Genomic DNA, 26,186 nt, shown 5'->3' on the forward strand with positions numbered 1-26,186 from the left:
GCGTGCGTGCGTGCGTGCGTGCGTGCTCGGTCCATTTATCTTCCGTGAGTGTATGTGTTGTCTTCCTGCACCTGGCCCTCAACTAACAAACTCCTCCAAACCCCTCAGTATAGACCACAAAGCCCAGGGGCATTTACTGAGAAACTACGATACTGACACACATGGACACACACAAGCATGCGCGCACGTCCAAATATAAAGAGCGGGAAATGGGGTAAAAAGAAAACCCACAACATTTTCATCATGTCTCTGTCAAAGGGATCTGAACGTTTTTTGTCTGTTTTTTTTTTACTTATACTTATTCAAAAAGACGTTTTCTTATTAAAAAACAGGTTGATTTCAATATCTCTTTTTGGCTGTCCCTCTTTTTCACGAACCCACACACAGAAACACGGCTGCAGATGGCCTGGTTTTACTTCTGTCTTTTTCATGCACCTTCTACATGGTGACGGCTGCAGTCTCCTTCTCTCTTGCTCTTTTCATTCCCACTGAATACTGCAAACACCAACTGCAGATAGAAAAGCCACCAGAATACTCTGCTTCTTTATTCAGACTGAGCTCGTCGTCTTTTGGGTTTGCCTTCATGTCCCAAAATGGAAAAAAGATTTGAAGTTGATGCATTTGGGCCAACAGTGGCTAAATGTTAACCTGTCCAGGTCCTTCTGTATGATTGCATCTACAATGCCTGTCATTTCCTGTTGCTGAATCGGTTTGTGCTTCCTCTGCATTTGCAGTGGGCTTGCAGATTATGTGCAGAACGAGCAAAAATGAAGTTCATGCCATAAATGGCAGATTGAATTGCTTTTTGAAGGATATTTAAACATCACTTTGCAGAGAATGGACAGTGTAGCTAAAATGTAAACATGATTCAATGATTAGTTTGAACTAAGTAAACCCGAAAACGTGATGCTAAGAAACAACTTTTATTAATAAGTTTGCTTTTAATTGGGTGTGTGGTTCCTCAAGTTTCACGCTATTAGCAAAAGTATTTAACAAAATGGATGATCAGTTTGCTTTAATTCAAAACTGAAATGCATCAATTATTTATTACCACTACAAAAGTAATGTGGATTCCAATTATAGCCATATTGCTTAGCATTTATTTATAGATTTCTGTTCTTATTTGTTTAAAAATCCAAGCTTAAATTCTGCTTCAGCAACAAGTAATGAGATAAATTTAAGTTGTCATTTGCGTGCAGAGATTTAGCTTTGTTCATTACTAATATACACAATAGTGAAAAATGCAGATTAAACAGCAACTCTATTAGCAGTTTTTAAGTAAACTTGTTAATTGTGCAAAATGTTATAATTTAGGGTTATTGCTGAGTTTTCTGGTTAATTACTCAAGCTATCTGCTCATGTGGTGAACCTGCAATCAGCCACTTAGCATTCCTACCACTTTAGCCTCTTAGCATGATATCTGTACTTTATCCTGAAGTGTTACTTCAGTTACCTTAATGGGTGACACTCTTTCAGCTATCGCTTTCCAAACATCTGACTTTCTTCCCTGTAAATTAGAAAGTATATGTGGGAGTGAGCAGCACTCGACTGTACTCCAGAAATCAGGAGCAGCTCTGCTCGCTCCAGAATCTTCTCTTTGATTAAAAGAATTGTAAAACATTGCAATTGGATGGCAACATTTTAGTGCTTTTGAAACTTTAACGTTTTAAGAGTTTGATACCCATTTGACTCCGGTGCGATGTTGAAATATTTATATTTCTTATTTTCAAAGGCTGGATAATTTTGGAAAAAGAAAACTACGTATAGAAAAATGTTTACCTTTCCAAACTTGATTCCTTCTCCCATTTTCTAAAAGAAATGGGTAAACGTGTATAAAATGTTGCGTTTTTAAAAATAGTTTGGTATTCAAATGAAACCCTTTGTTTTCAATTTGCCACATCACACCTTGATTTAAAGATTTTAATCTTAAGTGATTTTGCTTTTGAGACACTGACTTAGAAGATGATTGTGTAGATTTAGACAGAATTTCAAAACTAAGGACATTCCTCTATATTAAAATGCCAGATAAAGCAGTATTTCAACTACATTTTTTTTTTGACATTTTTATAAACAAAATAAAGGCATCAGACTTCATAAACTATGCTTTGAAGAATCTGAATTTATTGTAGGATAATACAGCCCAGAATTGGGGAGCCTAAGTGTTGAAGATTTTAAAACAGAGTTGATCTCAGCTGCTCAAGATGCAAAAAAAGCTGTAAAATTGGCCATTTACCAAGCTGCCGAACTGAAAGCCAACTTTTATTCTGCGTATTGAACATGCAGATCATAAAATCTGATTACTGTACAGTTTCCAGGTAAATACTTTGTAGGTCCGTAATATAAAAAAAAAAAAAAAAAAAAAAAAACAGAAGGGAGATTCTGGAACTGCATTGTGTTTTCAGAAGAAATTTCTGTTGGCGCATTGTGTGTGTTCGTCTGTTTCAACCTCTTTGAAATCTGCAGTTTTGTTGCGTTGGCGCTGCAAAACATTTCCAACACCGTTTAAAAAAAGTTTCTGATAATCATTAGCACCAGAAACCATTAAACGGCCATTCAAACAAAAGATAAGTATCAAAAATGATCAACTGGTTTTTTAAAATTACATTTCTAACGAATCAAAGCATCAATCGACTTGATCGCTTCCAACAGAAAGACAATGAATGTCTGTGATGGACAAAAAGGCCAGAGTGTGGATTTTAGTGGCCGACTGTTTGTGTACTGACTGCATGAAAGCCTCTCATGATTGTACATTCGATGCGTGCATGCATACATGCAAAACACATTAACTGTTTCAGCAGCTCTGTCCTCTGCTTTCATAAACCTGTGTGCAGAGTTTAGACTGAAGCGCCCCCTTCTGGTAGCTGGAGGAAGTGGGGAATTCAAACCTCTTTCAACCTACTTCTTTAAATCTGATCGTGGCTCCATCAGATATTCATCAGATATTAGCTGCCTCTGTTTGGTGTGTTTTATGCGCTGCATGAATGTGAGTAAGGTATAGAGAAGGTGGGACGCTGAGGGAGGGGCTGGAGGACGGAGTTTATTAAACTGTTGGACAGAGACATGGAGGCTGCCTGTGAGCACACAGCCGCTGATAGGTACAGGTATGTCTGCTTGTGAACATTGATTGGCCGCTCTTTAGATAGCAGCGGTGACACCTGTACGCTGGTGTTTATCGATCGGCAGCTTTGCCGACAGTGCTGTGTGTTTATTGAGCGGATTTTCTCATCATGCTCCTATCTGGGTGGGTGTGCATTGATCTTTTCCTGAGGGACAGGTGTGGATGTGTGTAGTATTGCCCTTCTCCCATGGAAAATAACTATCCTGCCTGACTTTGAAATAAAGCTGTTTGAACTCTCCTGTTTCCCACCTGACTGCCCTTCTTCACCCCATCATTCACAGCGTTTTACCTTTTTAATGCATTTCTGTCTCAATAGACATGCTCAACTCACACATGCCCATTGTTAGGCCAAGGTTAGGACATTTTGTCCCTTAAATCCTCTTATATTCTCTCAAAGAAAGTGCTGTTAAATTTCTAATAAGGGTGAAATTCATGGTAACACAGAAGGCTCTTCGGGTTGTCAGTGTTAAATTAAAGCACTTGATTCAAAGGTAGGTTGATCATTTCTTGGTCTTTGTGGGGTTTTGGTGGAACAGAATAAATTGGGGTCAGTAGGACTTTCAAAAAGTCACAAAGTTACACACTTATTTTTTCAATGTAAATTGACAAAGGGCAGATTGACCCAGAGTCAACCTTCACTAACTTGTTCTCAAGCGAAGCTTCATTCACCGTTTACACATAAATCATTTCATATCCATGAACCACTAAGCTGTCTAATATCGTGTTTTTAAGTATTTTGAGGAATTAGTGACACAGTTTTATTAAGTTAACCAAATCCCAGCTTTAATTTGAATTGATTGAATATAATTGTCAGAAGATTTTACATTGTACCATGTTTCTATTGATTGCGATTCTAATCGACTCCTACAAACATGACAGATTATAACCCTTCATCAGACCGAAATAATACACATTATACCTATTAACTTCCTGATTGCAGATGTTATTTATAAGTCATATAAATATATTTTCTCACATTAGACTGAGTTGATGGCACAAAATTACTTTAAATTGTCGGTTTTCGAACTGGGTATAATTTGTTCCGTCTGTGTTAATTTAAATCTGTGTGATGTTTCTCCAAGTTCATGAATGCCTTTAAACATCTTCTTTTTTACCAAATTTATTTATTTAGAGGTATTTTACTGATCTTTATTTTTACTCAAGAGAAAATATAATGCTTTATGTAACATGTAATCTATAGATTTAGATTTTGTAAAATGATTCAATGATTCTTTAAATGTATTTGCTGAGGGTTTGTTTCCATCAAACCAAACTGTTGGGAGAGTCCAGATGTAAACAGCAGAAGTGCTCGTCTCTTACTTCTGTGTAAGACTGAATCTCTGAATTCATCTGTCTGTCCCTAACGGGGGCTTGTGAAGTTAATTTTGCTTTCTGGGGATGGAGCGCCACTTGGTGGTCGGTCAGGGAAATAACTCTGTTTCCACAGTCTTCAGGAAATCCGTTTTCTTATTATCGTTGGACCTCTAGCTGATTCCAAACATTAAATTTTTTGTGAAATTCCAAATATTTTTTCTTTTGGTTCATATTTTTACCATAATCTTTTTTTATTTAGATATGTGCAAAAATAAATAAAATTATTGGATAGAAAAAAAACGAGCACCATGTGAAAACAAATGAAGGAAAAGACTAATCCCGGCTCTGAGTCCAACTCGCTTAGTCACATTTCCTCGACCCGAACCATTCTGGCATCAGGTCCTCTGTTCTTCTAGGTACAGCGGTTTGACCTTCGTTGTACTTTTCCCCGGTCCTCCTTTCTCTCTCTGGCTGACCGCTTTCATTCGTTCTTCTCTTAAGAATGTGCACAATTCAAATGGATTTCCTGTAGAAATCCCTTAAATCCGTTTCTGTGCAGAAAGCTGTTTTTGCTGCCTCATCATTGTACAGTGCAGACTGTCCTGTCTGCTCCTCTCTGCCCTGTCAAAAGCCTCTCAGCTCTTTATTCGCCTCAGACTGAGGCACTAACAGCAGTGCATGCAGACCAGATAACGGCCTTGAAAGGGAGAACTTCTGCTGAGTTTTCCTCTGACGCTGCGGACATGGAGGAACGTCTTGGTGAAATTGGGCATTTTCATCTAATTAGTGAAGCAAAGCAATGTGATCAATAATTTATATGATGCATTTCCCACACTTGGTTCAAGGTTTATGAGACCCTAAGCTGTTATTGGTCAGCTTCAGTAATATCCTTTTTGTAAAACTAGTGTTCATATGTAAAGGTTTTTGCATTATGCTGTTAACATAACTGTTGTTATAGTTCACAACTGGAATTTATTAGCAGAATATATTATATCATTGTAAAACAATATAGTACACCTTGATTTTCACATTGTTAATTCAAATACACAGTCCAGATCATTTCCGGTAGAATTAATCATCTTTCCTCATATTGCTGTAGTTTTAAGTACTTTAACTATGACTAAAGAATTATCATATTAACGACAAAATATTTACTCAATTATATTTACAGACTAACTTCATACTCTTCTATAAAACATTTCCAATGTCACTGAATGTTTTGTGTTTGACAAGTTAAGTGGTGAAACATCAAGTTTTCATTTAGTATATCAAAGCAAAAAACTCCTGAACAAGAAAAATAATCTAGTAGAGTGAATTTAAATGCACTTCGTGTTGGCGTACTAAAAATATGAACAAGGTTAGGTACATGTTTTTTGATTAATCTTGAATAATCTTCAAATTTATTTTTTCTGTTTGATTCAACACAAAAAGACCTACATTTATCAGAGAGCTTGAAGCTCATGTTTCTATCTTGTGTTTTCCTAAAAAAGAAAACCTGAACCTGAATTCAGTATTAGCCTGGAAAAGCTGCATGTTTCCCTCATATCTTGATCTGGCTTTGATTGAGCTAAAACTATGAATTTAGTAATATAGAAATAGTTAAATTCAAATAAAAAGGACAAACTTAAATAAATATAAACAGATTGCTTTGGAGGAAGACGGCATCCCATCTCTCTCTTTTTCTCTCAGATTTTCTTAAATAAGCTGTTGCATGCACACAGAGAACCATAGGAATGCACCCACAATGCCCACTCACACACTCATGCGCACACAGGTGCAGTGTTATCAGAGGTCTTGCAGGCTTTGCAGGTCATTGTGGCTTTGTGCTTAGCAGGATGGTGTTGATTTGATGTATGTTTGGTTGGCTCAGATGTAAATTTAGGGTTTAACGTCCTGCCTGGTGCCTACGCAACTCTGTCCATCTGTACGTAGCACATCTAAATCCCCGTCTCCAGTGCCCACATATGCCGTCTCTGTCTAATTGGTGGGGAATAAGTGGGCACCTCCATATAAACATGGACTCACACTGGCAACAGCAGAGTCAGGCTTGTGGGCTCAGCTTTTCAGCGCTAAGAATAGAAAGTGTACAACTTACATTTGAATGGGTTAGCTTGTTTCCTCTGTTCGACCTTCCACGGTGTGACCAGATTACTGCCAGCTCCTGCCCTAAAAGAAGGTTTTTCTCCAGAGGTGGCACCCCACCCTGCTTCACCCCTGCATCATATTATCACCACAGTTCAGAAGCGCTTTTTTATTTTTTTATACCGGTGAGCAGAAAATCAGATTTTCTTCAGAGTTGCTGATTCTGGAGGAGATTCGTTCTTAGGAGACTGGTGTTATCTTTGAGTAGGATTTAATGAGGATCTTATTTTGGTTCTGAAAGGCAGCAAGAATCAGATCCTGATATTTAGTTAAGTTTATTTGTATAGCAAATTTCAGCAACAAGGCAGTCCAAAGTACTGTACATCATTAAAAACAGTCACCAATTGTGAAGCAAACATTAGACAATACATTTTATCAGATGCCATCATCAAAGTCATTAATACACATCAAACATGTTGATCAATGTTCCATTTACTACAAATCATAGGCAACTATAAACAGATTGATTTTAAGGACAGGACAAGATAGTAACAGTCTCACTGTTTCAGCTGTTTTGCAGTTTTCTGGAAGTTTGTTCCCAGATTTGTGGTGCATAGAAGTTGAATTGTGCTTTAGATGTTCCACCTCTTCTCCACCTTAACTGCATTTTATTCTCTTCCTGAGTAAAAAAAATCTGTACGTTACTTTGCTAATTTGCCAATGAGAATAAAGGAGTTTAAAGTTGATGCATCAAGTGCACTTATTATGTTGTGTCTTACCTTCCAGGCATTTCTTCTCACCCAGAGTTTAATCCTCCTGTTTACCTAATATGTATATACTGGCATGCTTCTCTCCCACACAGCACAGGGGCGTGTTTGCTTTGGTATGAGCCCAGTAGTCCGATGTTGGGGAGCGGAGCTGCTGTCTATGATAAAGCAGGCAGAGTTGGTCCCCTGTGGGTCCAGTAACATATGCAAACCTCTCCCCATTGCTGCAATAACATATGCAAAACACTGCTGCTGGCCCCGGCCCCGGCCCCCATGCCCCCACCAGATCCCACCCCCTCTCCTCGTACACACAAGCGTGTTTGCTCCTCGGATTTTGTTTGATAACTGTGTGTATGTGTGTGTGTGTTCCTTCAGATTGTAGTTTGTAACAGTCTGAGCTTTGTGTTGGCCGAAGGATTATCACAGCTTTGCCACCAGCAGCCAAGGCAAGGAGCAGGAGTAGAGCAGGGCTTAGTCAGACGCGACATATGTGGAGGGACAACTGTGGGAAAATACATTTGTGTCTGTGTGTGTCTGTCTGTGTGTGCATGCGTGCGTGTGTGCGTGTGTGTGTGTGTGCGCGTGTGCGCACGCTAACAGTGCGCTGGTGTGTTTATGCGTGTTCACATGGGGATGATTGGCTGTCTGTGGCCTTTGAACCATTCACCCACACACACAGGTCCTAAAACTACCCACGAGTGTCTTTCCGGGATTCCCTTTACCTTGAGGTCGACCAGCGTCTCGGTTTCAACACAGTTCAAGAAGATCCATGAGGTCCAAAAGCACAAACTCTTGTTCTGTATCTGAAGCGATTGGTTTTAAATGTTTTTTTGTAGTTCTCGTTTCTGAGGATCCCATATGTAGAAATAAGGTGGGAGATTAACTTGGCTTTTTGAATAGTAGCTACTTTTTTGTTTCCTGTTTTAGGTCTGCTAAAATTAACCAAATATATTTTTATTTTCCAAAATGCCAAAGGACAGGGAGACTTTTTCAAAGTTCCGTCAAACTCAGAGGATTACTTTTCTTAGTGTAGGTGTCATTGCCTAAAGCTTATGGTTTATGTCAAGTGCTTTAGATGTTTCTACAAACTTCTTTAAAGCAGTTTGCTGTAATTTTGGTAAATTTCCCCCAACAGAGCTGTTGTACCTGAGTTTGTAGACAGCCTCGCTCTCACGCCTCTAGTTCTGTCCACAGATGCCCTGCAGGACTAAGCTCAGCGCTTTGTGATGGCCACTTCAAAACCTTGACTCTGTTGCCCCTAAGTCAGTGTTTGGCAGATTTGGCTTTATACACAAGATCAATTTGTGCAGAAGCTTGAACTTCCTGGATGATTTCTTGAGATGTTGCTTCAGTATTGTTTCTTCATGATTTTTCCAGTGTTTTTTTTTTTTTTTTTTTTGAGTCCTTGCACTCAAGGAACCTATAATCAGTTGATGATTATTTCATTAATTGATTCATCATGATTAAGCTAATTAAACATTGCAGCCCAAATTCTGACCAAAATGTGTTCCTCTTTGGAATACGACATTCACCTGATTCCTAAACAATATGATGACAGAACTGTGTTCATACAGTGTGTATAAATATCATGGATGAGCTGTTAGGCTTCCAGTGCAAAACAGACCAAACTGGGGTGATCTCCATAGGTTCCCCTTGTTTAAATACTTACGATGGGCTCTAGAAATGTGGAAGTATTTCAGGGATAAATGGTTCTTTCCTTGATTTAATATTGGTTGAGGCAGACAGCGACCCACACACACATTTGAAGAAAGCTTTTTACCAGCATTTCGCAGAACTATAACAGGTTGGTGGGAGAATACGAGGGGATTTAATTTCTTCTTTCTCCCTCTGCTATGCTTTGCTTCATTCAGTCCGTGTGCTGGATCAGACTACGTGGAGATAACGCAAGCCCAAGGTCAGGGAGGAAGAGACCTGCAGCCAATTTACATGAGAGATGAATGGGAAGAGGGGCAGGAAGGGTGGAGGTCGGGGTGGGGGGGCTCGAGACCGGGACTGTGATCTCCTTAGGGTGCACACGCCTGTGTTAATATGTGTGTGTGTGTGGTTGCGAGAGGTCTGTGATCTCCTGGCCTTTGTGATGGAGATGGACCCGGCAGGCCCGACCCGATAATGACGCGACGCTCTAATAGCATTCATCCCTTCTACCGCAAAACTACTCAAGCGGAAAAGAGAGGGAGAGAGGGGAGGACAAGAAAAAAAAAAAACAAATGTGAGGGGTAGATGTTGGTTTGCAGGGGGGTGGGAGGGTTAGAGGTGCAGGTGGGAGGGGAGGTGAGCTAAGCTATGTTTAAGAAATGATGGGGGCCACAAATCATTTGTAATCTCAGAATCAGGGTGAGGGAGAGAGAAGGGGGACCATAGGTGATAGCGTGATGGTGTGTGCAGCTCTGGGCTTGTGTGTTTTAGAGAATAGCATTAGATGTGTGTGTGTGTGAGACATTAGCAGTAAATGCACTCTGCCTGTGTCTCCTTTCTCTCTCTTTATCAGTGTATATTTGCTGTGGGCGCTGGAGCATGGAAGGCTTTCAGAACACTGGCCCATAGGGGACGGGACCCTGTGTCCAACACACACACGCACACACACACACACACACACACACACACACACACACACACCCACACACACACACACACACACACACACATTCACACACAGTTACTTATCATATAGGGTCATTACAGGCCTCTAACTATACCTTGGTAATCAGAGGTTCATATCACCGACCATATTCAGCCATCCTCAACAATGGAGAGCATGGGAATGATGGCAGAGGCGAGGGGGACTGGCAGACAAACGGAGGGCCTAACCTCCATTTTATTGTCCTGTTTGTAGATGAAACACAGACAGATGGAGAATTAGTAAAAGATGTTGGTTTTATAATTACAAGCAGGTTTGATTTCTGTCTTTCTTTCCTCAGACTAAGAAAGGTCCTCCTGTGAAGCAGCCGGGAGGCGACAGTGATCAGCCTGCTGCCTACTGCTACAACTGTTCCAAGAAGGGACACTTGGGTTATGTGAGTTCCTTAATCTGTCTTTGTCCTTCCAGGTTGGATTTCCATTGTCTTGTAAAAGTATTTACACCCTTTTTATGTAACAACCTAAAACTTTTATACAAACTATAATTTTTGTCGATTTGTGATTACATTTGTGCACATTTTCCTCAGGAATGTACAAAACGGAGGATGTTCAGTGGGGTTTTTCCCAGCTACCCTTTCATCTGTCACTATGACACTGTGAAGGACATAAACCGCAGACTACACAGGATGAAGATAAAGGCTAACGGTAAGTCACACAGAGACAGCTTAAAAGGAAAAAGTAATATAAACAAATTAAGGTTAAGGTTAAAGACAAATCCCCCCTCACCCAATCAATTTTTTCCTAAAAAAGTCCCCAATTTTAGCATACAAGAGAAATCCTTGACCATTCCTCTTTGCACAATATGTCTCTCTAGAGTTTTTTCAAATTCTCTCTACTTTTTAGCTCACCCCACAGCTTTCTTGTAGGATTTGGGTGTGGAGGCTGAGATGGCCTTGAAATAAAGTTGATTAGGCATTTATTTCTGTGATTTGGCCAAATGTTTTGGATCATTATACTCTTGCATCACTTAAAGGGGAAGCATCTTCATTTTCTTGACAGAAATCTTTTGTTTAAAATCTCCTGCTTTCCCATTCCAGCAAGATTCCCCTGGTCTTTGTAAAGTAACAGGCCCACAGCATCACAGATCCTCCACCTTACTTAACAGTGGGCATAAATACTGCTTAAAGTCACCGTCCTAACTTAGGAAGATCAATTCACACATTTCAGAATGTAATGACATGCTCTCTTGTCTTTCCCATTTTGAAGAGTGGCTAAGAAGAATGCGTTTCTCTTGTCACGGCACATTTATACACCAGAGAAACAGGAAGTCATGGTGGACTGATTAGTACCGTATTTTCCGCACTATAAGGCGCACCTTCAATGAATGGCCTATTTTAAAACTTTTTTACATATAATACGCACTGCATTATAAGGCGCATAGAATAGACGCTTCAGTTTGGGCTGCCAATTTGTTCCGTACACTATTATTACACATCCACATTTGTAAAGAAGTGGTCCCCGAGTACTTTATATAGTAGTCTGCCCCAGTCGTTGTTTCACTCACGGTGTTGGTGTTGCGATATTGTGCCCAACTGTTTTCTGGGTAACAGAGACCAACCGACACGCTGCCGCCACAGTCTCTGTCTCTCTTCCCCCGCCCCTCCGTACCCCTGGCTTTAAATGTATTATCAAACATTATTAACAAACCAGCGTTCTGACAACTATCCCAGCATGCACCGCGCACTTCTTCTTCTACGGGGGAAAATGAAGTCGGCGGCTGCTTATCGTAGTTGCTAGACCTGTTGTGGCTCAATATTGGTCCATATATAAGGCGCACTGGGTTATAAGGCACACTGTCGGCTTTTGAGGAAATTGAAGGTTTTTAGGTGCGCCTTATAGTGCGGAAAATACGGTAATGCCTCAGATGCATTATGTTAAAGGGATTGCTAGAAGTACCACTAAATGTGACAGTTAGTAATTTTATTAAAATATAATAAATAATTGTTAAAAGATGAATTCTTCAAAAAATTTCAGTGTGAGATTCTGAATTTATTTTAAGGCTTTCTATGTGATACCAGTAAGTGTGGAGGGTGCTATGAGTCTATATTTTCTCTGTACAATATCAAACAAAAATAAATATTATTTGAATGTTTAAATCCTTTATTATTTTTTTTTTTGTTCTTAGATATGGGAAGAATTGGGAATCTGTCTTCTGGATCCCCAGCCCTTCCAACCCCTGGACCACAAAGGAAGAAACAAAAAATCAACCATCAGAACGCCAGCCCCGACCCTAAGAATACGTCTCACCAAAACCCAAACAGCTACAGACCAAGTCCAAATCACATCATCTTCAATGTTGACGACTTTAATGATGATACACCCAAAACAAAGATGGCTAAGCAGCCCAAAAGTGGTGGTAGTGCAAAACCATGGAAGCCTAAAAGAGCTGTTCCCACCACAAGAGACCCAGTGCCATTGAGTAAGCTAGTTATTGATGAAGCAGATGACTTTCCCAGAGGAGGAGGGCCTCAAGGAAACCAGGAGGAGAAGATGAGAAAGAAAAAGAAGGGCTGTAGAACAAAACAAGTTAATTCATCTATAGCAGACCATGTTTTTAGGACTGGAGGAGAGCAGAGTCAGGACTCAAAATCGTCAAAAAAGAATCAGACTGGAGAGAAGAAAAGACAGAAGGGACGTTCGAATAAGACTGCCAAAAAACAACTGCATGGAGCCACATATTCAGAAGAAGATAACCTGTTTCTCATTAAACAGCGGAAACGCAGCAGATAGTAGCACGGTGTGTTAGGTTGTGACAGGTTGTGTCAATTTATTTAGGAATATTTTGTTATTGAGTTTTAAATCATTGGAACTGAAGCCAGAATTATGTCTCTAAAACCCTTTATTGGATGTTTTTACAAGAACCATTTTGCATCCAGGTAACAAAAGTTGCAAGAAGTCAGATTACTGAATGCTAATTCTCCTCAACAGTCTGTAAACACAGGGAACCACAAGTATTTTAAATAACCAAATGTTGCATCCAGGACGTCCATTGCAACAGTAACATTTATCACATGAAAAATTTAGTGACAGGTCATATTATGAACATTTGTGTTATAAATAAATACAAGTGTGTTATAACTCACACTAATATGAATGCTACAATCTGAAACTAATTACTTATTTTGTGTTTTTAACAACATCTTCAGGTGTTCATTTTCACCGTGATTTAAGTCAAAGAGCTCAAATAGCAGATATTGCTAAATATTCAAACTGTTAATAAAATGGTTGCTTTGTATGATCAGACCAGTTTGACAGTTTTTCAATTTCTTTGTGAGACGTGATCACTTGTTAGTGATAATTAGTTTTGTTGATAAGATTTGGGTTACAGTGAAGCATTTTCATGATTCCTGCTTGTTTCTACACTGTAAAGTTAATTCCCTGATACGCTCTGTAACTGAAGTACAGTACGATCCTGTGCTCTAAACACTGCTTTGACATTTACCTTGTTTTTTCTCTTTAAACGAAAGGAAAAAGTGTTGTTTTTTTAAACAAACTTGGAAATGAGTTCTTTCAATGTGAACTCTAAATATACATTTTATTGTCAGTTTTAATAGTTTTTTCAAAATGAATGTTCATTCCATAATAACATCTAGGTCTGAACAATTCTTGTTGCCTCTTGCTGCACTGTGGCTCTGATGCTGATCTGCAAACAGTCCCAAAACAAGGTTTTGATTAAGTGAATCACTAACATCCCTTTAAACTATGCTATGGAAAGTTTTTGTTGTTGTTGTTGTTCATGTGCATTTGTTAAAATCTCACTTGAAAGTGTTGATGCATCTTTGAATATGAGAAAAGTGAAACATTTTCACTATTAAGACATCATAGTTTATGAAGATGACATGTTCTGCTCAGTTTCTAGCTTTTTAGGACAAAATGGCTTGGCCAACTTTTAATGTTTCTAATGTACTAGTTAGCATCACAGCTGCTAACCGTGATGGTAAACATTGCAGGAGTGGACTAAGTCAGATCCCATTGTCCCTCAGAGAGAAGCTTGCCACAATGATTGATGCTTTTTCTAACACTGGACATAAACTCCTGGGGTCAAGTGAATGTTGTGTAGCATTGTTAATTTGCTGCCAATTTTTAGTTTCAGCACATTATCTTACACATTTTTAGCAGAAAAGTAATGTGTAATGTGTAAAAATTAAAATCAAAAATAAATTTGATATTTTATGCAGTGCCCCCTTTCTTCTAATTGATGTTTTTTGAAAAGAGAATATTTTAACAGATGAGCAGTGTCTGTCTCCAAAACAAAAAACCCAACAGAAACGGATTCCTGATCCATTAGTTGATCCTTTACTATGTGTTTTAGGCTTATTACCTTGTCAAATTACTAAAGAAATCTATGAACAAAGATTATCCTGTCATGTTTTACAAATTAAAGTAAAACATGTCGTATGCATATTTCTTTAAGACTTTTCTTTAAGCCTTCAAAAGAGATTTAAAGACTTTTTATGTAAGCAAGCCTATTCTGCCTCCACATGATTTTTATGATGTTGATTTTATCTACGATTTTAGTTGCACTGTGTAGCACTTTGAGATTTTTGCTAATGAAAAGTGCGGTACAAATTAAATTTATTATTATTATTATTATTATTATTATTACCCCCAAATAAAATTTATACACGTGATTCCTATCAGAAGTGAACGAACTGGTAGATAAAGAGACTTTGTGTTTTTAATCTCTGCATAGCTTGAGCCATTTTGCAAAGAATGCAAAAGGTCTGGAGTGTTTGGAAGCGCTCAAAATGTTAAAAGCTTTTTCCAACGGCTCCTGAACGCCTCAGTACAGACGTTGCCGGTGACGCGTTACGTCGTTTCCGCCCCATGTTCGCCGTCAGGTGCCGACATCCGCATCTGCATTTGTGTCAGAGAGAGCTGCGGGCTCGGTTCTTTATACTCTTAATAACCTGACTTGACGGTGTGTTGATCCGGACCAAGAGGTGGGAAGAAAAAAAGATGGAGGACGGTTTGAAACCAACCGGCGACACCAAGCTGGACCAGGCTATCCGGCAGTGGCTGCAGTATGACCGGGTGAGCTCACGGGGCTAGCCGCTTAGCTGACTCAGGATTCTGGGGTTTCCAACCACTACATTTATGGGAACAGCCTAAAAATCTAGACGGCTCAAACGTAACTTTAGTGTTTATACTTTACCCCCACCAAAAACAATTTGTGATTTCCACTGTTTAGAAAATTGGGTACTTTCGTTGTGATGCAATTATAGACTGGCTAAACTGAATCAAAATGTGAGAAATTAACTTGTCAAGTATTTTATGCATACTGTTTTTCAGTATTTTCCGAGTAGGTAAACACATTTATGTGATGTTATTACTGAATAAACTAAGAAGGAAAGGGGTCACAATGAACAGCTGAAAAACACGAGCTCAACCATGTATATTAGAGAAACCGAACTCAAAGTCTCAATTTTAAATCTCTGAGCAGACAGATCAGTTTTAAAGGTTTGAACTCAAGGAGCGTAGCAGTACAGATGAGGACAGATATTGATTAAAAAATTATGAGTTTACTTTTAAAGTGGGAAATGGGTTGCTTAAAGCAGTGATTTCTAAACCTTCCAGCTTCTGACCCAGAAAATAAAAAACACGAGTCAGTGAAGACTCATTTCCACTGAGTCAGATTAAAAGGTGGCATTTGCAGCCAATATGTTGTGTAGTATGTTGGTTAGTTATTTCCAAGACCATCTTTATGTTTTTTTATCAAATATATTTTTTATAAAGGTTAATTTCTGAAGAGCACCTCAAAATCCTTCACCAATATCTAATGACTATGACCACAAAGTACACTAAATTTAGAGTTGCCAATAATTAAATAAAAGTACTTATAGTAGACCTATAACTAACTAATATAGTTGTTAGTGCTGTTTGTGTTTCCATTACAGTCTTGTTTAATTAACTTGTTATTAGTAAGCCACAAACTTATGTTGATTATGAAGTTAATATTACTGCCAACAGTAAATATTAACCGCTAACTGTTAACAGACAGCCAACCTATTTTCATCCATTTCATCAAAAATGTATTCATCCTGTTAACTATCAAGCCTTTTTAATTTTTCACACAATCTGGTTCACAAAACATTTGCAGGAAAGTAGCTAATTTTTAATGAGTTTATATAATTATCATAGTCATGTTAGTAATTATAGAAGGCTGACCAGCTCAGGTCCTAAAGAGACATGCAGTGCCACCAATTAGAGCTTTCAGGGGACTCAGATTCATTAGTCTTAGGATAATTGTGTTAAGAGGGTCTCACTGAACAAGACAAGTCTTACTGAAAAGACATTTTCATCTCCTTCTTGGTGTGCCACAAATGATTGAAATGTTCTCATCTTTCTCTTTTTTTCTTTTAAAGTTGTTTGTACAAAACTGAGAAAAATACATATTTTTATACTACTGTATTTTATCATTATTTTGTTTGAGAACGTCTGAGGTCAAAATTACTCTAAACGTATTCTGCTTGTTGAAATGTGTTTGGGACTTTCACCTATTAGACTTGCATACTATTTTCATCTGTTATAAGCTCTCAAATTTTTGGAATTTAGGTAGTGTTAAGCAAAGAAAAAATTATACAACTTCTTTTTGTCAGATTTGGGAAGTCACGTGGCATTGCTAAAACTTGATATAAGATGCCACAAACAAATTTTGTAGCCCAAACCTTCTCTTTACCAGATAAAAACCTAAAAGATTTTCATTAAATAATAAGTCTATTTGTATTTCTGACTATAGCAAAAATATTTTGGGTTTATATTTCGTAGAACCCCAAGACGATATCCCTGGTGCAGGACCTGGTGAAGGATGGATCGATGGAGGCTCTGAAGAAGTGTTTCTCCTCCAGGATGGAGTTTGGTACGGCTGGGCTGAGAGCCGCCATGGGCCCCGGCATATCCTGTATGAATGACCTCACAATTATTCAGACCACGCAGGTTGGTTAATTGATAAGCTACTGCTAGACGTTAAGCATTCAGGTCACATGAGTGTCACGTTAAAACCTAAAGCTCAAAAGCGTCTGTATGTCACCAGTAGGTTCTTCCTGTACATTTACCCGAAACAGTCGGGCCTTTATCATTTGATTCACATTACACTATCAGCAGGCAAGAAATGTTGATAATAGTCCTCTCGTAGTAAAATATATTTAAAAAAGCAACATATATATGTAACGAGAGAATGGTGATAACCAATACAAGAGTAAAGTTATGGATCAATCTTTGTTAAATAACCCCCCACCTCACTCTTTATAGATCTTCATGGTGTTGCATTTCTCCCAAAACCCTGAGGAGTGTATAATCGAGAGAGTGCGTGGCTCCGATCACAGGTTCATTTCTATTCATAGCGAGCAGTAAAACACCCTTACTCCACACATCAGTACACTCTCCAGAAAATTGCGTTAGCTCTCCGTTTAGCGGCTGTATATGCAAGTTTGGCAATAATTCCTGTGATTACTGTTCATCGGTTGGACTTTCTGCGCAAATATTGATTAATAGTGTAAAGAGGAATAAAGAGGTGAGGAAATGGAAAGTTCAATTTTTTCCTTTTCCTTTTTCTTACTTTTTTCTTCTCTTCTTCTCCTATTAGACCAAGTCTCATGCTGGCTGTCACCTGATTTCAGCTGAAAATCTGGCCAATCAGATTAGTTGAAAGAGGTCTGCTTCTGACTGACAAATACTTAACCAACAGTACTTCTCCCCATGCATTCATGGACCCGCAAATAAATGATGATTGGAGTTATGCACTCTCTCAGTTAATATGCTCTGTTGTGATTGCTTATTATTGGCAGGAATAGGATGCCATATTTAGCAGCAGTTTGCTGCTGAACCAGTGGAAATAACTACTTTCATTTGGAGGCTCAAACTATTTGAATATGAACTCTTTGCCAAGCCAGAAGACGAGTTTCTATCAGTGTTAGAATATCAGACTATCTATAAGCTAACACCAGCTTACTGTCTCTCAATCATTCAATCAATTGTTCTGATGTTTCAGGGTTTCTGTTGCTACCTGGAGCAGAGTTTCGATAACCTTAAGGAGCGAGGCGTGGTCATCGGGTACGACGCACGCGCCCACCCTACTAGCGGGGGCAGCAGCAAGCGCTTCGCCAGCCTGGCCGCAGCAGTTTTCATCAGCCGAGGAGTTCCTGTCCACCTCTTCTCTGAGATCACCCCAACACCGTTTGTGGTACGCTCTTAAACATCTGTATTCTCTACTTTGGGGGCGTTAATTGTGTCTAATATACACACCAGATGGTTAAAAAGAGTTTGACCACATTAGAAGCACATTAATTTGCTTTGAATGTTTGTCAAGTTAAGACAAACTTGACTTGACATAAAAATGTCAAGTCAAGTTTGTCTGCTGTCAGGATTTTAGTGTGATGGACGTTGTGAGGACATAAGCTCCAGGGCAAATTCCATTTAAAAAGTCGCTCAGTTCTGGTGCACAACACGTTACATAACACACAGATTTCACAGGTTGTGTTTAGGATATCGTCATGTTCTCTGTATTTTCTGTCCAAACACGTCTGCATTGTTGAGCCCAAACTGCACACATTATTCTGCACCCAAAGTCAAAACCTCAACCTGTCAATCTAAAGATTTATCTATAAAATTTAAGCTTCGTGTTGGACTTTAGTTTTTAGCCTTTTTCTGTTCTTGTATGTAACAAATCTAAAATTTTCACATTTCAATGTCAAATGTTGAGAAATGAACTTGGACGTGAAGATCTATGAAATTGATATCTAAAAAAAGTGCAGAAGAAGAATGCAAGCCTGTCATAAGGCAGCTGCTTAAGTTTTATAATAAGCTATTTCTATATGTTTTCTGTTTTTGAAATGTCATGCTGACATCTTTCTCACATTGTTCATTTTGCAGCCTTTCACAGTTTCCCACCTGGGTCTGTGTGCTGGCATCATGGTGACCGCCTCTCATAACCCCAAGCAGGACAACGGCTACAAGGTACAACTGACTTATTTACATTTTGGTTTTCATCAAAAGTGCATTAGTATGTTTTTACCCGGAACCATAACGCTGTCGCAGACCATCGTAGTTCATTTTCTGATCTTTCTCACAGGGAAACAGATGGGAAAAAAATCTAAAGGATAAACTTTTTCTTGCCAGGTTTACTGGGAAAACGGCGCCCAGATCGTGTCTCCTCATGATTCTGGAATCTCCAAAGCCATTGAGGAGAACTTGGAGCCCTGGCCGGCATCCTGGAACACAGAGGAGGCCCTGAAGGCCGCCTTGCTGAAAGACCCCTTCCAGGATATTAACACGCAATACTTTCAAGCCATCCAGAAACACTGTCATCACAGGTACTCCATAAGTTTAAAACAGTTTTGTGTAGTGTGTCATGTGGTACAGTGTATAGATGATTTAACTTGTTTCTTTGCAGAGAGATAAACAAGAAATCAGAGGTGAAAATAGTGCACACTTCTGTGCACGGCGTTGGTCACACATTTGTCCAGTCGGCTTTCAAGGCTTTTGATCTTCACCCCCCGTATCCCGTAGAGGAACAGAAAGATCCAGACCCTGAATTTCCCACCGTCAAATACCCAAATCCTGAGGAGGGCAAGGGAGTTCTGGTACGCACTGAACACTAACCCAATGCTCTCCACATGTAAATGATTCAGCCACTGCCGTGTTTGTGTTCATTTGGTAATTTTTCGGTTTGGTTCGCAGACATTGTCGTTTGCTCTTGCAGAAAGGGAAGGAGCCTCTGTGGTTTTGGCCAACGACCCTGATGCTGATCGATTAGCTATAGCCGAGAAGCAGGAAAGGTTTGTGTTTCACATTTATGACCTTAGAAAACCACTCAAAAAAAGAATCACACATTTCTGCAATGGCATTTTTATGAATGCTGACGCGTTTGTGTTATCAGAGAAATAGAACGGCTTAAAATAGTTTCCTTTTTTTTTTTTTAAATGGCACAATCTCTCTGAAAACTTTAGGAAAAATCCACTTTTTTTTCTTCAGTGCATCTATTTAGTGGAAGAAAAAAGGTAAGAAATTGTTTTAAATAAAATCTCCAGTTGGACAATCATTACTGTTACCTATGGCCATCCTGTTTTAGATCAGCACAACTGAGGCATTTTTAAATGTAGACTTACATGTCTAAAGCTGATCAGAGTTTGTAAGATCTTCAAATTACTAATTGATAACGTCTTGCTTTTTCTGGAGTTTGTTGTTTGTTTTAGCCACTAACCTGGATGAGGGCCAGTAATACAAATTAACATTTTGCACATTGACCAGGAGGTTAAAAAAAAAAATCTTGACAGAATTGGCTCACTGGAATAAAAATCCACCTTCTTGCATGTCCACCTCAATTACCAGACCTACTTAGAAGTTATTCACTTAAAAAGTGAAGAATAAATAATAAAAATGTTGCTTTTACTCGTATTTTAGATGAACTCTTGGGTAGCTGAATTTGTTGTAACATTTCTCCAGGCCTGATGTCTCTTGACACTGAATAAATGAGCTATGTAATTATATGATTTTTTTTTGTACTTTTCATTTTTAAGTTTTCTATGTGAGGGTATGCTACTGCAATTATATCAATATTAACTTAGAGTTTTTTATACACTGTTATTTATAACCCTTTTAACCCATTTTAAATCACAGTGATAGTTCTTTTTTAAAACATATTAGCTAGTTGCATTCTTTCCTGGTTATAAAATGTCTCAGATATCGTCACCTCTGACCAGTTACTCGTGATGTAATTCTGCCTTGGAGACTGAAATGCTTCTTTACCTTTCACCTTCCTGTCCCGTGTGACTCAGTGGACAGTGGCGCGTGTTCAGCGGTAACGAGCTCGGCGCGTTGCTCGGCTGGTGGATGTTCCGCTGCTGGAGTGAGCAGAACTCTGGCGCTGCCGCGGTGAAAAACCTCTACATGCTGGCAAGCACCGTGTCGTCCAAAATACTCAGAGCCGTCGCTCTGAAGGAGGGCTTCCACTTTGAGGTAATACATTCAGGCTTGCAAAATGTTTCTGGTAAAACATCTCTAGAAAAAATTTGTAGACTCCAAGCATATCACAGTCTATTACAGGAAAATACTTTCTTGTAATTTTGTTTTTTTTACTTTAATTTTATATACAGTTAAAGCAAGAAATCTGTATTCACTTTTTATCCTGTGTTATTGTATCATAGAGAATCTTGCAAAATAGATTTCTTCAGTTTTAGTTCAGTTAGGATTATTAAGACGATTTCTATTTGCTAAATGTCAGCGTAAAGAGGGAACTTTCTTCACAGTCAGAAGACTTTAGTCTTTAAATTTGTTTTACTTTTGTCAAGCATTTATATTTCAACCAGCTTCTCACTGTAGTTTACTGGAGTGCTTCGGTTTACCACAGATGGTGATGAGTAATCCATCAGAACGATTAGCCATGACATCATAGTTTACAAAAAAAATAGAAAAATACAAAGTTGTCTGTTATTTTGACATTTAGCAAAAATAAATAAATTTTATTAAGAGGCACAGTTTAGTCTGATTTCATTTCAGTGGGGAAGAAAATGTTAGTTAAGTGACTTTTGTTTTATAGGCATTCTATGCTGTGACATGTTTCAACCCATATTTTTGTTGTTTTTAAAGACTTTTTTCTTATGATGTTTGGACAGGAAACCCTAACGGGTTTTAAATGGATGGGGAACAGAGCCAAAGACCTCTTGGACCAGGGAAAGAGTGTTTTGTTTGCTTTTGAGGAGGCCATAGGTAGGCACAAACACAAACTGATGTTATCGCTCTGTTAAATCACAGAGTGACTTAGATTAAAATGTCTGAAGGCTTGTGTTTTATTTGCCCTGGCAGGAAGTGTTTGGATTCTTTCCTATTCGTGAAGATGTCTTTTGAGTGTTTTGTTGGCTGCTTCATCACAGCCGTCATATTAAACTAGGTTATCTGAGTTGGCAAATAAGGAAACTAATGCCTCAAAGTGACATTTTGGTCAAAGCCTGTTGTAAAGATGAATTGAAAATTGAAAACGACTTTCAGAATAATTCATATGAGTTAATTTTCAATCAAATTGTCCTATGGAATGCCCAAATTAATCAGCTTACCCTTATCTGACTTTTTTTCAATTAGTCTTAAAAAAGAATAGTTTGATTTGTTAAACAAGACGAAAAGACTGAAGAGATGTTGAGGAAAATCCGCAAACACTGGCAGGTTAAGGATTGTAGTCAAACGTGCGTCAATGGGTTCAGGATAACAAATAGTTTGTCAAACACAAACAGCATAGTTTGGAACACTTCCATCTAACGTTATTATGATGCTGGAATTGGAATTGCATGCCATTATTAAAGGAAACAACAGCTGACCACCACAGCCGGGTTGTCACACACACACGGGAAATCGACTGCCTGTATGTGTGTGTTTCAGGTTATATGTGTTGTAACTCCGTGTTGGACAAAGATGGAGTCAGTGCTGCAGCTATCGCAGGGGAGTTGATTTCGTACCTGGCCACCAAAAACAAAAGCCTCTCCCAACAACTCACTACCATCTTTGAAGAGTAAGATGTTTACGTTGTGCTGATCTAACATTAAACTTACTGCCGACTAACTCTCACTTTCCTGCGAAATTGTCAGGTATGGCTATCACATCAGCAAGAACTCCTACTTCATCTGCCACGACCAGGAAGTAATCCGCAGTCTGTTTGAACGTCTGCGCAACTTTGGTGGCAAGAAGGACTCGTACCCGTCAGAATGTGGCCGCTTCTCCATCTCCGCTGTTAGAGACCTGACCACCGGCTACGACAGCAACCAGCCCGGCAAGAAGGCTGTAAGAAACCTGAACACAACATTAGAGCAGAATTTATGCTGGCATCGCACTGTGAAGGTAGAAAATACTACACCATCAACAATCTATTACTGGCACCTCTGACAAAAGCCTCAATTGTTAAGGAGGCTTGATGACCTCAAGATGCCACTCTTTGCTGCAGTTCTTCACAAATTTTCTTTAGAGATAATTCCTGTTCTTATACTTCTCTAGTTTATTTTATACTTTTTTTTTTACACACATAGCAGTGTTGTTGTAGCCACAAATGACGGACATACCTCATTCTTACTTGAATAGTATGCTTTCCTGTGTTTCCTATTTTGAAGATGGGTTACAAGAAATGAGATTCTGTTTCACATTTTATACCCCATGGAAGCAGGAAGTCTTGCAATGTTCATGAACAATGCTAAAACCTTTTCAGTTCAAAATGTCAAATAGAAAGTTTCTTCACTTGTTTAATGACTGATTTGTCTGAAACAGTTTTTTCCCTTTGATTTTTTTTATTTTTATTTGGCAAGATTATTATTCTGCAGTAAAAAAGCAATTTGTTTTAAAGATTCTTTACAGGGATGCAACTTTTTTTAATGGAAGATGCTATAGAAAGAAAGGGACATTTTCTTACAAGAATTTTGCAAGTAGATGATAGCTTAGCCATATAACAGTGGATGTCTAGGTTCTCTAAATGTCCAGGGAGTAAACGGTGACACAAAACCTGTCCTAAATACATTAAAATTTATTTTAAATGTGTTTACATGATGTTGCATTTCTTTTTAATCTCCCTCACACTCCTTCCTGTCCTTCCAGATTCTTCCTACCTCCAGCTCCAGTCAGATGATCACCTTTACCTTTGCCAACGGTGGCGTCGCCACCATGAGGACCAGCGGCACCGAGCCCAAGATCAAATACTACACTGAGCTCTGTGCTGCACCTGGCAACAGGTGAGGCAACTCAGACCGCACTATCAAGTGCATATTGTCTGAATATGGCAACTAAAATGTTTTAGTGGTCGTTGATTTTTGTGATTGTGTGCGAAACATTTTTTCAAAAGAATAAGCACATTTTTTTAAAAGTTGCAAAAATATTAATTTTATAATTAATCATGAACACTTTGTTAAAAAAATATTTAGAGTGTAACACCTGACTTCAGTTAATTATCATGTGATGATGCTTTTCAGTGATGTGACACATCTGAAGAAGGAACTGGATGATTTGGTTGATGCCATCGTTGAGGACTTCTTTGAGCCTGTGAAGAATAAGCTGCAGCCCAAGCCAGAGTAGCTCTGATGGAAACTTCATCAGAGCTGAGAAACAATGGTCTCTCTGATCGTCGTTTCACATCTTGATTACTCCTGATGGGGTTGGGTATTTTTTCCCCAGATAAATTAACTATTGTTTTTAAGTTTGTCCCAAGATCCTTAGATGTTTTACTAGTAATAATGACAAATTGTTTGGTTCATTTTGAAATAATTTGCATCACGAAAGCAAAAATCTCACCCCACTTTAGTAGAATTAGAATGAGTCCCTCTGGATGTTTATGTCTCAAGCTACTAGCCAAACGTTTCTATAAAATCAATCAATCAATCACTGTGGAGATAACATGTTGTGGCCAGTTTTTCTATTTGTTTTGCTACTTTTGTTTTAAATAAATTGCACACATTCCTCTAGTTACATCACAGAAAGCATAATGGAACAGATCAGATGTTTCGATTACGTCTATCTGTATTTTGTAGCATTTATTTATCCTGTGTGTTGATTGTCCACAGAAGCCAGTTACTTGGGAACATTCAAACCGGAATATAAACAGATGTGCACACTTTAACGTTCTGATATCAGTCATTACTGCTTCCGCTTTGCCAATCACAGCTAGAGTCAAATTCTGGCTCAAATGCATAAAGTTGGATTTTTTTTTTTTTGGTGCTCTTTCTAAAAAACCTAAATCCCTACTTTTTATCCACCTGTGTTTTTATTCCAAATGTATATTTGTCAGTAGAACAGAGATACCTCTGTAACTTTAAGTATACCTCATTCCTTTTGACCACAACGGTAAACCTGTGTTCCCCTTTAATGCCATAATCATTCCTTTTGTCTAGATGGTATTATGCTGTACGTTGCCTGTATTTGACATAAAACCCTCTGAAAACACTGTGCATTGTATGAATGCACTGCTGCTGATGTGAAAAGGTGCCCTGAAACACAGCTAAATCTTGGGAACTGCTTTTATCCTTAGAAATTATGTCATGTTGTTGTTAATGATAAATCTACCACTGAATCTTTAGACCTTTATAATCACTGCACATGTGGAAACTAATTGCAGAGTTTGCAGGTTTACTGGCTTTACAACAAACTCTGTCACCATGAGATATTGTGACTCCAGAGGGCGGTGTTCGCAGGGTGGAATGAGAATTCAGGTGCCTTCATATTTGGACAGCTTTTTTTAGAAAACGGGACCTAGTGGAACTCGGTGGATAGCCCACTGGTAAAAGTTCAGTCCAGGTTGTTAAATCTGTGGCGAAAAAGAATTTGCAGACAGTAGAAAAACAAGAAAACTCAATCAGTTTGAGTTTTAAAGTATGGACACATTTTCTCATAAAAGCTATCAAAATATGTGCCTGTATTTTAGCCTCTCTTCCCTTGTCAGTAATTTTTATTTTTTTATGTTTTTTATTTTTGATGGACTGTCAGAATTATGAAATCTTTTCTATAAATAATTCACTATAAATTGTAATATGGGTGATGAAAGCTGTCAGACTGTGTCCTTCTGTATTTCAGTCCCTGTTCATAAAGGCACTCTGGAATCTTTAATGGTTGCAAAATTTGGTGTTTGACTACAGAAAACAATTTTGTACTTAAAACTGGAGCAGTCTAGCACCACCTTGAATTTATTTAGTTCCATTACAGTGTCTAATAAGCGCATTAGTGCCTTCATTAGACGCTACCAGATGTATTTAAACTAAAATCTTGGAGCAGATAAATTAGTAACTCCCCCCTGTGATAATTTTCTCCGATACAAGTATGTCGGAAAATCTGTGTGCCGCCAGCCGGGGGCGCTTTTTCTTTCAAAACGAAATGGTACTTATTGAATGTCTGCTAGCATTTCACTGATAGGTGGCGCTACTTGCTGTAAACGTTATAAACTTTATGTGGAGCTGGAAGATTTATATCCTACACGGCTTTCCATATTCTGTCGGCTTGCCTTAATCAACTTTATCTTGGTGCCTTGACGGCCACTAGGGGGAGATATTGTGCATTCTTTCTTCTACACTCTGCTCATTCCGTTAAAAGAACCTATGTTGCGACTGACAGAGACTTTTCACACCTTCCTGTTACTTTCCAGTGAGTGAAACCTCTGTTGAAATGTGCTCTATTTTTTATGAGATGTTCATGGTTTCCTAAACGCTGTTCACACTGGCCTTACTTTCGCCACCAATAAAAACAGTTTCTAACAACACGGAAATCTTGTGTGATGAAATGTTGGGTCGGAC

General features: G+C 38.6%; 2 protein-coding genes across 6 annotated transcripts in view; both read left to right on the forward strand.

Moving 5' to 3' along the window:
- Positions 1-14,119, forward strand: part of zcchc7 (zinc finger, CCHC domain containing 7) — a 55,858-nt gene extending 41,739 nt beyond the window's left edge. For all 4 annotated transcript variants that reach the window (XM_008412454.1, XM_008412468.1, XM_008412475.1 and 1 more), the window contains exons 8-10: positions 10,221-10,316; positions 10,467-10,584; positions 12,065-14,119. In XM_008412454.1, the coding sequence (XP_008410676.1) occupies positions 10,221-10,316; positions 10,467-10,584; positions 12,065-12,669 (819 nt within the window). In that variant the 3' untranslated portion in view covers positions 12,670-14,119. The remainder of the gene's footprint in view (positions 1-10,220; positions 10,317-10,466; positions 10,585-12,064) is intronic.
- Positions 14,120-14,750: 631 nt separating this feature from the next.
- pgm2 (phosphoglucomutase 2) lies at positions 14,751-26,152 on the forward strand. Of its 2 annotated transcripts, XM_008412493.1 has the most exons (14): positions 14,751-14,973; positions 16,708-16,875; positions 17,930-18,121; positions 18,811-18,894; positions 19,057-19,250; positions 19,331-19,520; positions 19,618-19,715; positions 20,715-20,895; positions 21,552-21,645; positions 22,309-22,438; positions 22,515-22,707; positions 23,509-23,642; positions 23,880-23,993; positions 24,396-26,152. In XM_008412493.1, exons 1-13 carry the CDS (start codon positions 14,899-14,901, stop codon positions 23,980-23,982), a joined length of 1,836 nt encoding a protein of 611 aa, XP_008410715.1. In that variant the 5' UTR covers positions 14,751-14,898; the 3' UTR covers positions 23,983-23,993; positions 24,396-26,152. The 2 variants fall into 2 exon arrangements, with proteins under 2 accessions (XP_008410715.1, XP_008410706.1); XM_008412484.1 differs by having other exon boundaries at positions 23,880-26,152.
- The last annotated feature ends 34 nt before the right edge of the window (positions 26,153-26,186 follow it).

Source organism: Poecilia reticulata, linkage group LG1 (genome assembly GCF_000633615.1).
Source record: "Poecilia reticulata strain Guanapo linkage group LG1, Guppy_female_1.0+MT, whole genome shotgun sequence".
In the NCBI taxonomy this organism is placed as follows: Eukaryota; Metazoa; Chordata; class Actinopteri; order Cyprinodontiformes; family Poeciliidae; genus Poecilia; species Poecilia reticulata.

Excerpts from the sequence above, each read along its gene's own strand:
- pgm2 (XM_008412484.1), top strand. The coding sequence starts at position 14,899 with ATGGAGGACGGTTTGAAACCAACCGGCGACACCAAGCTGGACCAGGCT. Across the intron at positions 19,716-20,714 it reads ATAGCCGAGAAGCAGGAAAG|TGGACAGTGGCGCGTGTTCA; the intron begins GTTTGTGTTTCA and ends CGTGTGACTCAG. Across the intron at positions 21,646-22,308 it reads TGCTTTTGAGGAGGCCATAG|GTTATATGTGTTGTAACTCC; the intron begins GTAGGCACAAAC and ends TGTGTGTTTCAG.